This window comes from Cricetulus griseus, chromosome 4, assembly GCF_003668045.3.
Source record: "Cricetulus griseus strain 17A/GY chromosome 4, alternate assembly CriGri-PICRH-1.0, whole genome shotgun sequence".
NCBI classification, from domain to species: Eukaryota; Metazoa; Chordata; class Mammalia; order Rodentia; family Cricetidae; genus Cricetulus; species Cricetulus griseus.
Window position 1 is genome coordinate 152,239,723 of NC_048597.1, and position 17,274 is coordinate 152,256,996.

At 44.8% G+C, this 17,274-nt stretch overlaps 1 protein-coding gene and 1 long non-coding RNA gene across 2 annotated transcripts; one reads left to right on the forward strand and one right to left on the reverse strand.

Moving 5' to 3' along the window:
• The first annotated feature begins 3,397 nt into the window (after nt 1-3,397).
• Nucleotides 3,398-16,906, forward strand: LOC113831744. Its single transcript, XR_003484674.2, has 3 exons — nt 3,398-4,139; nt 6,072-6,184; nt 14,480-16,906. It is a non-coding gene; the product is annotated as an uncharacterized LOC113831744 (long non-coding RNA).
• Nucleotides 8,523-8,853, reverse strand: LOC100771356 (60S acidic ribosomal protein P1). The gene has a single exon (XM_027411868.2). It carries the CDS (start codon nt 8,851-8,853, stop codon nt 8,527-8,529), a length of 327 nt encoding a protein of 108 aa, XP_027267669.1. The 3' UTR covers nt 8,523-8,526.
• Nucleotides 16,907-17,274: the final 368 nt, after the last annotated feature.

Sequence of the window (17,274 nt, forward strand, 5' to 3'; positions counted from 1 at the left end):
TTGGGGGGGGGTGAGACAAACTTTCTCTGTGTAACAGGTCCCTAGCCATCCTGGAACTCACTCTGTAGGTCAGGCTGGCCTCAAATGCACAGATGCGCCTGCCTCTGCCTTCCAAGTGCTGAGATTACAGGCGAGCGCCGCCGCCACCACCACCACCACCAGCTCTAAACAAATTTTTAATGTGAAAATTATGAAGAAGCTGGATTAGGACATATAGCAAGACTGTAACTAGGGCCCTAGAGAGGTGGCTCAGTGCATAAACAGCCCTTGCCATACAGCTTGAAGATTGGAGTTCAGATCCTCTACATAAAAGCTGGGCAGGTGTGGCATATGCCAGGGATGCCAACACCTGCCTCAATAAAGAAAGAGTGATCAAGGAAGATAATGCATGCTAACTTCAGGCCCTCACATACATGTGCACACGCACCTGCACACACATGTGAGCATGCATACACACACACACACACACACACACACACACACACACACCAGTACAAAAGCACTGTACAACTTGACACAAACTAGAGTCACCTGAGAAGATCTCAACTGAGGGAACACCTCCATCAGATTAGCCTGTGGGCATGTCTGTGTGGCATTTTCTTAGATTGTTGAATGTCTTAGGAGGGCCCAACCCACTATGGGTGTTGCCACCCCAGGAGCAGGCACTCCTAGGAATGATGGGGAATGTACTTTTTTGTATGTTTATCTTATTGATTGTTGAATAAAATACTGTTTGGCCAATGGCAAGCAAGGACTAGGAGTCAAAGAGGATTCTGGGAAATGTAGTAGGGAAGTGATGATCCAGGCAGGAAGTGACATGGCAAGGAGACTCATATCTAAGAGAGGAAATAGGAAGTATGTCCCTTTTTTCCCCTCTGCTCCTTCTCCAGCAGCACAATATGATCCACCGGCAAGGAGGGACACCAATAAGGCGTCCGATAAGATAAGTCTTATAAAATATATAGGTTTATGATAGTTAAGACTGAACTAACAGATGAGAATCCTACTCATTGGCCAAGCAGCATTGTACCTAATACAAGTTTCTGTGTATTCATTTGGGCCTAACTCGGGCGGGTGGCTGGCGTAAAGCTCAAACATGGTGGTGGGGCTCGGCGGCTTTTGGCAGAAAGATTTATCGTAACATAGGAACTATAAAGAAGATAGCTAAATGTGGACCGAAGAGTGCAAGCCAGTAATTCCACTGTCTCTGCTTCAGTCTGTGCCTTAGTTCCTATTTTGGCTTCCTTCAGTGTTGAACTGTAATCTGGAAGTGAAAGACAAGTAAACCCCTTGCTTCCCAAGTTGTTTCAGGGTAGTGTTTTATCATAGTAACATGAACCAAACTAGAACAGATACTTTTGTTTTGTCTCGGGTATTTGTTTCTTGTCCCCAGGCTGTACCAGGGATTTGCCCAAATTTACTAAGACAATAGCTCTCCGATCTTTAATTTTCCCTGTTGAATCATGTATAACCTCATGCTCACTGTACTGCTATTGCAGAAAAATCTAGTTCCTGTATATGAGCACCAGCCACCAAACGCAGGTGTCAATAGAGCAGACAAATTTAAAATTGTATAAAGTGCAATGTGTTGGTGTCCTATGGACCAAAGTGCCACTTGGGAGAGTTCCTGCACCCCACAGCAGGAGCAAGATGTTTATCAGGCAGTCAACCAGAATGTACCTATTAACCTGTCAGACATCAGTCAAGAAATAGTTGGGGCATGATGCAGAAATGCTCAGGTGACAAGCTTAATGATTTTGTTTATCTTGTAGGACTTGGAATGTGTGCCTGTATAACTAGTAAAAACAACACTTCCACTCAAGATGGTGGTAGTCAAGTCTGGCCAGAGCCCTAGAATTGCACAGCACTTTAGGGCAGGGTGTGTGTGTGTGTATACACACTGGGGGTTAAATCCCAGGTATGATCTGTACCGAAAAAGCATCAACCTCTGACCCTAGCCCTAGGGCAGGTTCTGTAGGAAATGGATTCTGAGAAGGGAAGGTCTGAATTATGGGAGTTAATTGGGGCAAATCTTAGAAACACCTTCAGGAGAGAAAGAGGAATAGATCAGGGCTTGGGAGAAGCTGCACACAGTTGCCCTGAAGCTAAAGGGGACTTTGGAGTCAGGATGGCCCTTCAGAGTGATCCTATACTGGGATGAGAGCTTGGGCATCTGTGACAATCTATAGACTATATCACTGCATGTTGGCATCCCCCAGTGGGGAACTGGTAAAGATGGGCCAGCCTTTTCCTTGCAGCCAAGGGCATTCCAGAGAAAGAATATGAAATAGGCATTATAGACAGTAAGTGCATTGGTCCTGATGAAGAAGCTGGATAGCTTTTATAACTTGGTACAGGGAGATGTGTTTTTCTCCTTCTCAAAATAATACAGGCTGATGAAGGCAAGCATCTGGTTTGCTTGCTCCCTGTTGGTACCCTAGTGCCTAAAAAAGTACATAATGCATAACAGCTGCTTACTGTACCATCAATGCATAATACTGAATTCATTATACATTGTATTCTATATACTTGTTTTTAACACATAGAAGAAAACATTTATGTAACACATTTTTTCCACAAATATTTGAACAAATACCTCCTAAGATCAAAAGGTACTCTCCTATGTAACGCTGTTAAGAGCATCACCCTTAGGGGCTGGAGACATGCATGGCTCAGAGGTTAAGTGCATTGGTTGCTCTTCCAGAGGTCTTGAGTTCAATTCACAGCAACTAAATGGTGGCTCGTCGCCATCTATAGTGGGATCTGATGCCCTCTTAAAGGCATATATTCAGAAAAGAAATAAATAAATCTTTTTTAAAAAAAATCATCACCCTCAAGAAATTTACATTGTGTCCGGACCAGGCTGGTGAAACCCATAGAAACAGCTGACCTGAACATCGGGGAACTCTTGCTCCCTAGACTGATAGCTGGAATACCAGCATGGGACTGATCCAGACCCCAGGAACATGGGTTTCTGTGAGGAAACCTCAGAAATCTAGAGGACCTCCTGTAGAAGTTCAGTACTTATCCCTAGCATAGGTGTGGACTTTGGGAGCCCATTCCACACAGAGGAATACTCCCTGAGCCAAGACACATTGGGGGTGGGCCTAGGCCCTATCCCAAAGGATACAATAGATTGATGACACCCTATGGAAGGCCTCACCATCCAGGGGGAGCAGAAAGGATTTGTGATAGATAGGGTTTTAGTTGGGGGAGGGGGCGGTAAGGGAGGACGGGAGAAGGGGACTGGGATTGTCATGTAAAACAATCCTGTTTCTAATTCAAATTTTAAAAATTGCAAAAAAAAATAAAACATAAAAAAATTTGCATTGTGAAGCCATGTGATGGTGATGCACACCTTTAATCCCAGTACTTGGGAGGCTGAGGCAGGCGGATCTCTGTGAGTTCGAGACCAGCCTGGTCTACAAGAGCTAGTTCCAGGACAGCCTCCAAAACCACAGAGAAACCCTGTCTGGAAATACAAAAAAAAAAAAAAGACAAGACTACAGTCATCTTTAGGGCACTTGGGCATTTTTGGTGTAATTTTCCTCCTTTTGCACCCACATATTTCCCCTCCCAAGTTGATTCTAGAACCTTTAGCAGCCAGCTCTTCCCTTTAGCAAAACCCTCTGCTGCAATCATTTTAACTACGGAGGAATTGACATAATTATCTACTAAGACTTAATGATTCCAAAGACTTGTTTTATTTAGTAAGCTGGGGGTGAGAAACAGAAGCTCATGTGTTTTCAGGTCCACCCAGAAATAAGCTCTAGTAAAAGAGAGGAAAGAATTCCTTGTGTGTGCCTTGGGTGCTTATTAAGTTAGGGAAGAGGGCCAGTGGGTAAGATGGCCATCACTTCCGTATCCTTTTCCAGACTCATGTAGCAACTGTAAGGAGGTGAGAAGACTTGTAGGCTTGATGAATTCCTCAGTGGAAAAGCCCCAGTACACAGTGGGCAGGTAAAATGCCTGCCCCGCGTGAATAAGGCTCTGAGTTCTGTGCCCAGTGCTGCATAAAAGCTCCATTTAAAATTAACTAGTGTTTTAGACAGCATAGACCCTCATGCTGCAGAAGGCATGTCGGAAGGCCCACCAGCTGAGTTCTCCACCACGAAGAGCCTGGAGGCCATGGGTTTAAGGTGACTTTTTCTTACGCATTTTCTGATCATCTATCCATCAATCTCTCTACATACAAATAACATAAACCTCCTGTATACCCATATTAAGTGACTTATACCATCTCCACAAAGCTGTTAACTATGAACATTTGTGAAGTGGTATAAAAATGCACAAAGGCTTTTGTTACATTATTTAATTATGTTTCAAAATATTTTATTGCTACTTAATTGAATTTTTAAAAACATGTATGAGGTATTAATATTTATATCTAAAACCTGAAACTTTTCTACAGGGCTTGTGATCAGTCATTCCCAAAGAAACCAATTAAGTTTTTTTTACTTGATTTCCTTAGTTCTTTTTATTAATTCATTTTAATTTTTTATTTATGTGTGGAGGTGTTATACATGCTACAACATACATGTCAAAGGACAACTTGCAGCACCCAGTTCTCTCTTTCCACCTGTGGGTTCCAAGAATCGAATTAAGGTAGTTGGGCTTGTCAGCAGGCACCTGTTCCCACTGAGCCATCTCATTGGCCTGATTGTCTTAGTTCTTTATATTTTCAGTAATTATGTGTAGGAGTGGGGGTGGTTGTTGAACATGAGTTCAAGTGCCCTTGAAATCCAAAGACATTGGATGCCCTGGAGCTGTAGTTACAGAAGGTTGTGAGCCACCTGATATGAGTATTGGGAACCGAACTCAGGTCCTTTGGAAGGGTAACAAGTGATCTCAACAGCTGAGTCACCTCTCCAGCCCTTCCTTAGTTAACTTGCCTGTGGTTTTTTTGTTGTTGTTGTTTTGTTTTTTGTTTTTCAAGACAAGGTTTCTTTTGTAGCCTTGGATGTCCTGTAAACCAGGCTGACCTCGAACTCACAGAGATCCACCTGGGATCTAGCTTTTGTTTTTTATTCCATGTTCAGCCTCAAGTGTTTTCCGTTTGACTCCCACCATTAAAAAAGCACATTTGCTTCCTAGCACACCTGCCAACCCATGCATATACCTTTCCACCCTCTTTTCTCTTTGCTCAATAGCTACACAGAATGCAGATTGCAGCATAATGCTCACACTACAAAGGCTCTAATTATTGTTCATGTAGTTCCGTTTCCATCCTTACCTTGTGCAATGCTGTACTTATTCTAGGGGCTGTTCTCTCTTTGTGTGGTTTCTGACTTCCTTTCACCAATTCATCACTGAACATTGAACCAGTAGAATAAATCAATTCCCCATCCTCACCCCGTGTGTGTGTGTGTGTGTGTGTGTGTGTGTGTGTGTGTGTGTGTGTGTCTATCTGTCTGTCTGTCTGTCTGTCTGTGTGAATGTGTCTGTGAATGTGTCTGTTTGTGTGATTGTGTCTATGAGTAGGTATGTGTATGGGTGTGTGTCTGTGAGTGGGTGTATGTGTGTCTATGTGAGTGTATCTGTGAATGTGTGTGTGTGTGTGTCTGTAAGTGTGTGTGTGTGTGTGTGTGTGTTGTTGTTGTTGTTGTTGTTGTTGTACTTGTTTGTGTGCTCATATGGAGGCCAGAGGAAGATGTTTTTCTGTTATTCTCCACCTTATTTTTTAAGCAAACTCACTCCCTGAACCTGAAGCTGCCCTTTTTTGGTTAGACTGGCTGGCCAGCAATCTCCAAGGATCCCCTTATCTTTGCCTCCCAATGCCAGAGTTGTAGGCAAGAGCATCCATGCTTTGATTTTATGTGGGTACTAGAGATTTGAATTCAGATTGTCTTACTTTCTGAGCAAGCATTCTTACTGCACTGGGCCATTTACCAGCCCTTATATCCCTTTTCACAGTACATGCTTACAATACCAGCCTATGTTAACTAACCTACATTCCTGGAACAGCCATCTTTGCCCTTAAGCTTGCTGGGAACTCTCTTCATGTATTTTTATTCATGTGCCACAGCTCATTTAGACCATTTCTTACTTGTAGATACTTGGTTTCTTTTCAGTCCTTTGCTACTAAAAGAACACTACAATGAGCAACCCAACCATGAGTGCCTCTGTGAACACCAGTGGTGTTTTGAAGAACTGGTCCTACAGGCGTCATTGCTGGATGCACACTGTAAGTCCCACTGTGCTCTGAAGCATACAGGAAACAGCAGGTACCTGAGCTCCTGCATAGACCCAGTGCCCCGGGAACAGGTCCAACCCAGTCTTCCATCAAGCTGATGCTTGGAACATCATCAGTCTTTTCATTCATGATGCAGACAACACACCAGGTCATTAGAGCAGAGTGCTGGACTGGTTCCAAGAGTATGCTCCAAGCAGCCAGAAGCAAAGCTGCTGACGAGCCAGGGTCTGCTCTGCAGGGCTTTCAGATCCTTTGTGGTGAACGCCTGGCACTGGAGAGGCCTCTCCTCTCCTTTGCTCTAAAGCTGGGTGTTAATAGGATGGTCATGTGTCAGCTGTGTGTCTTCTGACCATTGCAAGCACCAGGGACCATCCTCGCTACATGGAATAAGCAGGACAGAGACAAGTAATGGAAACCAGCAGAGCTCTAACAAAATCAGCATCACCCACATCTCAGGTAGGGTGATAGTATGCTGGGGGCCATGCAGGAAGGACTGGCATTCCCCCTTCCTCCCTTGGCCAGTAGTACAAACCTTTCATGGCAATTGGTCAGAATTCACAGCCATCCCCATCTGAATCTGAGCCTGGCAGTGTCCCTCTTGACACCTATGTCTAATCCTGAACATACCTACCATTTAGGAGAGAAAGCACAAGAAGTTAATTGTATCTATGCTTCAAATAGTTGAGGCAGAAAAGAAGCTTAAAGCCAGAAAGGCACGAGGAGTGAAGGTTTTCTGTTCTCTCTTTTTTTTTTTAACATTATATTTATTTCACTCCTAGAGTCATCAGATGTCAAGTAAATTGAAAACACAGTAAACCAGAAACAAAACCCACAAAGACAAAACAGCGAACCCTGTCCTAACAGTTCTGTCTCAATGTTTTGAGTAATTTTACTTAATTCCATTAAAGAGAACTACATCCAGGGCTGGAGAGATGGCTCAGAGGTTAAGAGCACTGGCTGCTCTTCCAGAGATCCTGAGTTAAATTCCCTGCAACCATATGGTGGCTCACAACCATCTATAATGAGATCTAGTGCCCTCTTCTGATCTGCAGGAATACATTCAGAGAATGCTGTATAAATAAATAAATCTTTTTTAATAAGAGAGAGAGAGAGAGAGAGAACTGCATCCCTTGAACATTAAAAAAAATCAAAGAGGTAGTTTTAGTAGAAACTAAAAAATGGAACCTGGAGAGATGGCTTCATGGCTTTGCAGAAGATTCTGGGTTAGGTTCCCAGCAACTACATGGTGGCTTACAATCTTTTGTTCCAGGGGATTCTGCATCCTCTTTCTGCCTCCACAGGCACTACATTCATATGTGTACCTACATATATGCAGGCCAAAAACAATCATACATGTGTATCATTAGTGGGTATCATTAGTCCAACACTGCCGTGGATCCATTTGCTCTATGTAGATTATTTCATTGAAATATCCACAACTTTTAGTGGCAGGTGCTTTTATTGAAAGGACTTTTAAGTGGCACCCTTGTGTTGCACCAATGCATGGTCACAAGCTAGTACATTGCTGGATTTGAGTGCAGCATCCTGACCACTGAGCCCAAGTGACTGACCACAGCATCTGCCTTCATTTTTTTCCTATCAGGATCCAAGTTCTACCCAATGCATGCATGTACTTAGTTATACTGAAGCAAGCAAAGCATAATACTCTCGCTTATCCTATCAAACATGTCTTCGTGTTTCTCCCCCAGACACTTAATGGTAATTTTCATTTTAATAGATTCGTTGAATCCTCACAGCATCATCTACAATGTCCTTCCATTGGCGTTTTGTGCCTTCACTATTTCCGGTTAGCACAAATAACACTAAAATGAACTAAAAGCCTCCAGCTTTGGCTTTAAAAAACCACGCATTTCCTTAGGATAAATTCCTGGGAGTGGAATTTGCCACATCTTTTATTGCTTTTCAGAATATTGTACTAGTGTATATAGTACTACCAGAAACTAATTTGTAGGCTAATTTCATTGACTACTCGTTGAAATTTGCCTAGTGGAGCCCTTTCAAACAGAAATGCAGAGTAAGTGGAGCACTGTTATGGTTACGATTGTGGTGAAAATCAATCACTGCCAGCATTCCATTGTCATGGAGTGTTACCCCACACTCCTTTGTCCCCTTCCCACCTGCTTCAGGGTCTCATCTGAAATCATGGGCTGATTTTATATTCATTGCAGGACACATCATATAGATACAAACTGGGAAAGGTCTATTTTTCAGATACTAGCTACTAACACTAAAATTACCCTTTCTCTTGCTGTTTCCATTTCTTTTTTTTTTTTTTAAGGTTCATCTTTTTATTGGACATGTTAACAAGAGGCTTAGTCAAAAAGACCAAAGCCCATGTCATCATCAGACTCCTCAAATTCTTCTTTCTTTGCTTCTACTTTCTTCTCCTCAGCTGGGGCAGCAGCAGTAGAGGGGGCAGGACCACCTGCTGGCGCAGGTCCACCAGTCAATATGTTGCAGATGAGGCTCCCAATGTTGACTTTGGCCAAGGCCTTTGCAAACAGGCCAGGCAAGAAAGGTTCAACATTGACACCAGCTGCTTTAATGAGGGCATTGATCTTATCCTCCGTGACCATCACCTCGTCGTCGTGAAGGATGAGGGCAGAGTAGATGCAGGCGAGCTCAGAAACGGAGGCCATGTAGCGGAAGTGAGGGCCTCACCCCAGTGCGGCCTTAGCTTCCTCGGAAGAACCGAGCACCTTGGCGGCAGCTGAGGAAAGGCGCTGATTCCATTTTACATCCTTCTCATTTCAATGAGCAAATTCCCATGGAATTTTGACCTCTCCCTCCCAATACTTCCCCATCACTGGCCTTCACTTCAGCAGTCTTCCTTACAAACACAACGCCCCATACCCACTTTCTCTTTTTTTAATTGAAATTTTTTTCATACAATATATTTCAATCATGTTTTTCCCTCTACCAGCTCCTCCAAGATCCTTCCCACCTCCCTACCCACTCAACTTTAAGTTCTGGTCCCCTGTCTTTCAAATACATATTTTAAAAAACAAGCCATGAAAATAAAGAAACAAAAATCAAAACAAACAAGCAAAAGACGAAACAAAAAAAAAAAGGCACAAACAAATCAAAATGAAGCAAACGTCCACAAAAACATCATGGATTTCATTTTGTGTTGGCCAGCTACTCCTAAGCACGGGGCTGGCCCTGAAGTGTGGTTGGTATACCCAGTGAGAGCCACTGGAGAAAACTGACATTCTCTTCACCGTGGGTATCAATTACAGATTGCTTCTTTGTTAGAAATGAGACCCTATGCCTGTTTCTCACTCCTAGAGCTGGGAAGCCATCTGGCTTGAACCTATGCAGGCTGTCACAGCCTCTGAATTCATATGGGCATCAGTCCTGTTGGTGTCTGGAAGACTCCGTTTCCTTGGAGACATCCACCACTGCTGGCTCTTACAACCTTTCTCCTCCTCTTCCACATAGATTCCTGAGCTTTGAGGGGAGGAGTTTGGTAAAGATGTCCATTTAGGGCTGAGTGCTCATGTCTCTCACTCCCTGCACATTGTTCATCTGCCAACTCCCACTTTTAATGCCAATCTGCTGTTTCTGACCCTGGCTATCACTTGCCAATACACTAGTTTTGCTGCGGGGCTACTGTTGTGCCTTGAACATAAAATGTCCCCACGGGGTCACGTGTTTGAACTCTTGGTCCCAAGCTGGTGATTCTATTTCAGAAGGTCACAGAACCTTTAGTGGGCAGAGCCTCGTGGGAGGAAGTGAGTCAGTGTGGGCGGGACTTGATGTTTTGTATCTGCTCTGTGACCACCTGTCTCATGCTCCCGCCACAATTCGTCCCCAGCCTTCATGAACTGTATCCCCTCTAACTGTAAGCCCTTCCTTTCTTACCATGTTTCTTGTCAGGTGTTTGTCATGGCAACAAGAAGAGTCACTGACACGGCTCCCTTCCTATTCTGACGCCTCCTACACACAGCACCCAGATTAGACTTCCTAACACACGGCCTCACGTGGACACCAGTTTTCAGTAGCTTAAGCAATGGCACACAGACACTGGTATATGACACCCTCCAAACTGTGCACCACCCCCAGCCTTGCTTCCCATTGGCCCTTCCTATCCTGGTCTGCTAGATGCATCATCTTTCCTTGCAGTGTCTTCTCAGGTCAAACCCAGTGTCTCTGCTGGATGAGATATTCCAAGAAGCAGCTTGGGCACAAATTTTATTCACTTGTACCCACTACTTTGAATCACTGTTTGGCTCACAAAACAGTGGAACATCTCTGACACATCTTTAGAGCCACCAGCTAGTATTATGACACATCGTTGTAGCCACTTTCCTGCCTCAGATCTTGCCAACTCTCTCACACAACTGCTGGTGTGAGCTGTCTATGCTGCAGATGGGGCTCACCCAGCCAGCTTCCTGTGGTCTCTGTAAGGTGTCATCCCAGGTCCTGTAGGAGCCAGTCTCTCTCTCCCCATGAAAGTTCATTACCTCAGGTCTCCATCTTAGTGACCCTGCATGTCCAACACTCTGCCCTGACTTTATATACCTCCCTATAGGCTCCTAAACACAGATGTCCAGATGTCCTCAGACGCATTTGTGCCACCCCACATGGGCTGATGTGTCTGGGGTGCCACTCAGTTATCATATACTCCCTCCAGCAGCCTCCTGAGACCTTCACAGAAGGCTTAAAGCACCAATGATTGATTGCATGATGAGAATATTTAGGCTTAGGTTCACACTGTTACACTGAGTGTGTCCCTAGTAGATTGAACCTGCTCTAGGGCAGGAACCAAGTTTGATCAGCTTGGCTTGCCAAAGGCCTCATTTTATCTTTGGTGCTAACTTCTGGATGGATGTAAACAAGAGCTACTCCTCCCTAAGTGGGATGGGCCAAACCTTCAGTCCTACAGTGTCACAGGCGAGAGGCAATCTAGGAGGTTCTAACCGGAAACGCAAGCAGACTCCTGCTCTTCCCACCCCTAGTGTCATTAAGGGAAAGGGCTGGAACATTCTCTGGGGACCTCTTGGATCTGTGAAGAAAATCAAGAGAAAGGAGGAGAGGAGTGTCTCCCCACGCCTGTCACTGTACAAGACATTTGGAGCTTTTCTCCAAGTTACTGTGTTTCCAGATTTAGGAGAAAAGCAGGTGCAAGAGGTGGGTGTACAGGAAGCTACCGACACCAGCAGGACTGCTCACCATAACGATGCTTATCCACCAAGCCCAATGACCCAAGTTCAATTCTCAGGCTCCACACAGTAAGACATATGAACCCACTCCCATAGTTTATCCTCTGCCCTCTACATGTGTCCTGTGAGGCATGCACACATGTACACATACAGGCTCATGTAATAAGTAGATGTAATTTTTTAAACTTACAGTTATTAACTGCTTGCCTACTTTCAAAGGGCAAAACCCTCCAAAATATTTAATGAGTGGTATTACCTGGTCCTTTGCATAAAAACCCAGAAGCAAAAGCAGGGCCCCAGCAGTAAGAGGCTGGGTTTGGGGAGAGTAGAGCCACAGGTCCCTAAGGACTGCAGTGTGTACATACAGCAGGTGCATCTTTCAGCAGAGGCACCAGGAAGCTGGTACAGGGAGAATGGGAGACACTGGAATGACCTGCTAGTGAAGAATGGCTGTCACAGCAACACAGGTGGGACTAACAAGCCCCAAGAAGGGGAAGATGCTAACTACCTCCTCCTGACTTCCAGTCCTTCTCCAGTGTCCCCGTAACAAAGGAGGCTGTAGAGAAATGAGCCCCGGGCTCAATATCACAAAGCAGAACCCAGAATGGTGTGTGTGGCAAAAACAGGCAACAGCTGTTCACCAGCATTCTACATTCATTCACAGAGTCTCAGTTTTATTCAGGCATAAAGTGCTTTATCATAATCTGGGTATCCGGGTACCCCCACCTCGACTTCAGGGTGAAGTTTGATTGACATGCTTTTTATAGGTCCCCAGATGTGTAAGAATACACTAATGATACTGATACAGCTTTTGAAGTATCAGGAAAGGAGTGTGTATTACATTACTCTTATTTTATAGTAGTAGTAACTGCTCTCGGGTTATATAAACCCAAATTTATTCATATTTCCTGCATATTAAAAAGTTTTATATCACCAGTTGGTAAACGAAAATGAAACTACCTGGAGGGAAAACATGTACCTGCTTGTGATTAGTTAGAGTCATCTAGAAGACAAACCTCTGGGCACATCTGTGAGGGAGTTTCAATAGTGGGTTAATTGATATAGGAAGAGCACACTAAGGGTGGGCAGCACCCTCTGTAGGCCAGGGCCCCAGGCTGCAGGAGAAGGACAGTGAGCTGAGCATCAGCATACATCATGGTCCACTTCCTGAACTTCAGATACAATGTGTTCAGGCTCAGGCTTCTAGCACTGTGACTTCCTCACCATGATGGACCAAACCCTCCATCCATGAGCTCAAAGAGACCCCCTGGTCCTTAAATTGCTTTGTTGGGTATTTTATCACCACACTAGCGAGCAAACACACTAACACACTGCTCTGGTCTGCCAGTATGTGGAAGTTCGAGCTCCAGTCTTGTAGAGCCTCCTCTGAACTCAAGAGGCACCAGCGCCATCCCAGTGCCACCACTCCCCTCAGCGGTCTGGGCACACTGGAAGCTCTAATTCTGGGCTTCTGAGTTTTCTAGCCTCCCTCCATGTCTTCCCCTAAGAAAAGCAGTGCTTCCTTCTGCAACTTTCCTTATTGTCACCTTCTGCTTTCCCAGTCTCCAAATCCCAGCAACTGATTTCCCTAGGAAATTATCTCTGTTAATATCACTGGTATGGGGGATAGGGAGATGGATCAGTGAGTAAGAGCACTTGCTCTGCAAGCATGAGGGCCTGAGTTCAAATCCCCAGCACCCACATAGAAAACTAGGCATGGCTACACGTGCTTGTAAACATAGCATTAAGAGGCAGGGAAAGGAAGACCCTGAAAGTTGGCTGGCTAGGCAATATAGTGAGCCTCCAGTTCAGTGAGAGACCCTGATTCAAGTCAACAAGGCCAAGAACTATAGAGGAAGACCCGTTATGTCCTGCTATAGGCCCAAATGCACATACATGGTCATGCACACTCAGACACTCGTGTGCAAGCACCAGTCATATGGACATACACAAATACATGTAACTGGCACTGTGTCTAGTCTCCTGACTTGAACTTGAACAACACTGTTGAGAGGTGCTTAGGTTTGGCTACACTCTGTCTTTCAATAATCCTTATACTGGAGACTTGATCTCTGGGTAAGGCGACTGAGAGGTGGTGTGTCTTTAAAAGGTGGGGCTTGGTGGGCTAGGTCATGGGGCATCACTCCCCAGGGATTAGTGTATTCTTGCAGGACCAGGTAATTTCCATGAGCAATTTATTATAAAAGAGCAAGACTGTCCCCCTTTCTACTCTCTTGTTTCTGTCTCACCAAGGGACATCTCTCTTTAAATGTATCCCTTCCCTTTTAACTTCTCTGCCATGCTGTGACATGGGATGGGGGGATGACACAACTCTACAGATGTGCACACCGTGTTATCTATACACCGTCTGCCAGAATCCTGAGTCAACCAAACCTCTTGTTTCGCACATTATACAGCCTCAGGTTTTATTGCAACACAAAATGGAACCAGGGGGCTTCCACTAAGGTCTGATTCCATTACAATTTATGGGTCATCTCTTATCATAGTGCACTATAATAATAATGATTACTTAGCGAGTATCTACGCATACTCACACCCTGTGACTAGCTTTGACTGCATCCTAAAAATCTTATATAAACAGGCAGTGGCCAAACCGAGTGTGTGACACCTCAGAAGCCCTACACCACCAGCCCAGATGATGGGGAGATCACATTACAGATTCTGCAGGAATCATGCCAGAATGCTCACTGGCAGATTCCTTATCTTTCACTGCAGTTTCCTATTCGGAACCAATCAATGAAATTCAAGCATGTTCCTCAAACCAAACACATAAGATGCCCTGCCTTTGACCCTCCTCCAGCTCCCCAGGGCCAGCAACATCCAATAAGGGTAGCCTTAAAGGCTCTCTCTTTTTCACTCCTGATCACCGTGAGGCCAAATCATTTTTTCCAACTATGTAAGAGACAGATCCAGGATTGAAACCGTGATCAATGCTGGCCCGGCTCCCGCTGGCCCTCCATCATGGCGGTCTCACTTGCTATTCGTTGTAGCAGGAGGAGCCTGTCTCCCTACTCCGCCCTTTTTGTCTTTGTCTGAGTTAGGAAGTATGGCTAATCAACTTAGTATTCTCTGCACTCAGGCACGGGCACGCTGCAGATGCGTCACATCATTCAGGAACAGCACGCAGGAACTGATTCTCAACAGCCTCTGACAGGCATGTGGCTGAGAAACACCTGGAGAGAGAAAATAAAATCATTGACTGACTGCTCTGGGGAACAACTGGGCTTTCTCATTTCCTTCTGGGCTGTGGTGTCAGCTGAGGACACTGTCCTGTATGGAACAAAGGTGGCAATGTTTGCATTATGGGGTTCCCCAGGAATCAGGGAAGCTGGGGATGGAAAAGAAGCAGGAGGCACGGCATTTGGGGCTATACTAAAATGATCCAAGGTCCCAAATTCACCATCTCGGGTACTTAAAATTTCACAGCAGTTTGAAGAAAATGACTACCTCATTTTCCTTCTCTCACACAAGTAATTCAAAAACAAACAAACAAACAAACAAAAACACCAATTTGGGAAGCTGAGAAAGGTGGAGCCCCAGAGCCCCGCCCCTTAGAAATATGAAGGAACCGCAGGCTCCTGAATGGCCACTAGGTGGCACTAGTACGGAGCTGATTCAGAGGTCAGAGCTCTACATTCATTCTTTCAAAAAACCATCTCTTTTTATCAACCTAGGGCAGCGACACTGAGGTAAACTGGAAGCTCGAGCTTGAATCCGGCTGCACTTATAATCCCATGGCGAGCCTTTTATGTGATTGCAGCGTTTATCATTAATAGCGCATTTGCTTCTGCATCGGGGGCCTGAATTAGCAGAGGTTTAATAATGGAAAGCAGCCTAATGTTTACACTAAGCTAAGCAAGGTCACCCGGGTATTCAGAGAAATGACCTGAGCAGTCTCCCAGCAGGATTAATGTAAATGAAGCCTTTCGTTGATTAGCTTTGTTCCGCTGCCCTGCGCTTTCGAAATGACAGGTTTCAGAGGATCACAGTTTAATTACATAATCATACAAAATAATATTTAATAAAGCACAGAGCAAGCAAACACACTGGCAACATTTCCTGGCTATTACCAGCGACTGGAGGCAGCTTGATACCGGCTTAATTCTTCACTCTTGCAGAGCCCGGGTTAGAGAAGGATCTGGAGAACAATCGACAGGATGGTAATGGTTGAGCAGTATGTGGCATCCGAGTACTGTTCACAGTGCATAGGGAGTGTGCAATACAAAAATAATAAACAATAATAAAAAAAAAACCTTCCCTGCTCACCAGTGACAGGGTTTCAAATCAATAATTTAAATGGGTTTTGCACTGCTCCTGTGCCGACTTCATTACCAGGGTTTGATTCCTTTGAAATCATTTCCCATCCACCACTCCTTTTCACCTTGCAGGTCTTAGAACAGAGCTACCTAGGAGAGATTCTGTGTGGGGTCGGGGGAGGGGATGTTTAAACCGCAGATTTAGGATAAATGCAGGCCTCTGCATCCTGAGCTGGCCTTGTCCACGTGACTCAATTTCAGGCGCCTTGTCACATTCCTCAAAACAAACTCTGTGCTAGGGTAGAGATGGCTTCATTACCTCCATCCTGGGGAAACTGGATTGGTCTGGTTTCAAGTGGGGGGGGGGGGGAACGGAAGGACAGGGTGTTGTTCTTTTAAGTTTAAAAATTAAAAAGGCGCGAGATGGAACCGGCGCGATGGAACACGAACCATGGAGAGTACATTAAACATAGAGTTTATTCTAGGGCGTGAGAGAGAGAGACAGAGGGTAGGAGAGAGACAGGAAGGTAAGAGAGAGCACGAGAGTAAGAGAGCGTAAGAGGGCGGGGTCTGTCTTTTAAAGGGTCCTTTACACCTGCTGCAACTAGTACCCGTGGAACCCTGGGCTGACTGGTGCTGGTATTGCCTGAGTGCATTCTGCCAGATAACCGGGGTAAGCCAGTGTAATGCCTGAACCTTCCACAGGGTGTGGTTTTGAAGTACAGAAAACCTCTCTCTAGATATCCAAGAGGTCAGAGTGGATCTTGAGTTCCTGCTTAAATTCACAGGCAGAAATTCAGGTGAGAGCAGGTTTCTCTGGAATGGATGGAGTTCAGCACAAGGAAAAGCTACATGGGTCTGTTATTGTTGTATAATGATTTATCAGTTCTTTGCTCCAGGTTTCCGGAAGCATCTAAAACACTTGTAATTTCCTGGTGCTAGGAGCACCTGACCTCACTTCAGCTTAGGATAATGAGCAGGCTCTGGATAGCAGCTAGTTCCCTATCATGAGCCTGAGCCCAGAACAGGTGGGGAGTTGCATAATGAAAGTTCAATAAAAGGCCGGAGGAGGGGCAGGGTGCAGGAGCTCATTGGGCTTATTGGTTGGTGAACGCATCCATGCAAAGAGGACTAGAAACTAGTCACTAGAAAACACCTTTCTGGATACTTCCAGACTCTTGCCCTATGTCTCTTCCTTTGGTTGGTCCTGATTTTTATCCTTTACAATAAAATTGTAAGTGAAAAACTTCCTTGAGTTCTGTGAGTCATTCTGGCAACTTCATCAAAATTGAGGATGGTCGTGGGAATCCACTCCACTCAGATTTGCAGTGATTTTGTCAGAGAATGGGTGACCTATAGATCCCATCTACATCTACTAAGTAGATTAACGTCATGGAGACAATATCTTTTAAGTTGTTAGGACCCCAGGTAGTTAATGCCAGAATGGATTGCAATTTGAATAGTTACTTACAATGGCCTGGCCTGTGCAAGCCGCCCACCCACTGAGATTTCTCCCTGCATGTGTAAAATGAAGCTGGTCATGATTACTACAGCCTCTAACAATGAGACAGTACCAGCAAAAGTGTTAGCAACACTATTCTTCCTGTGCTTTCTCATC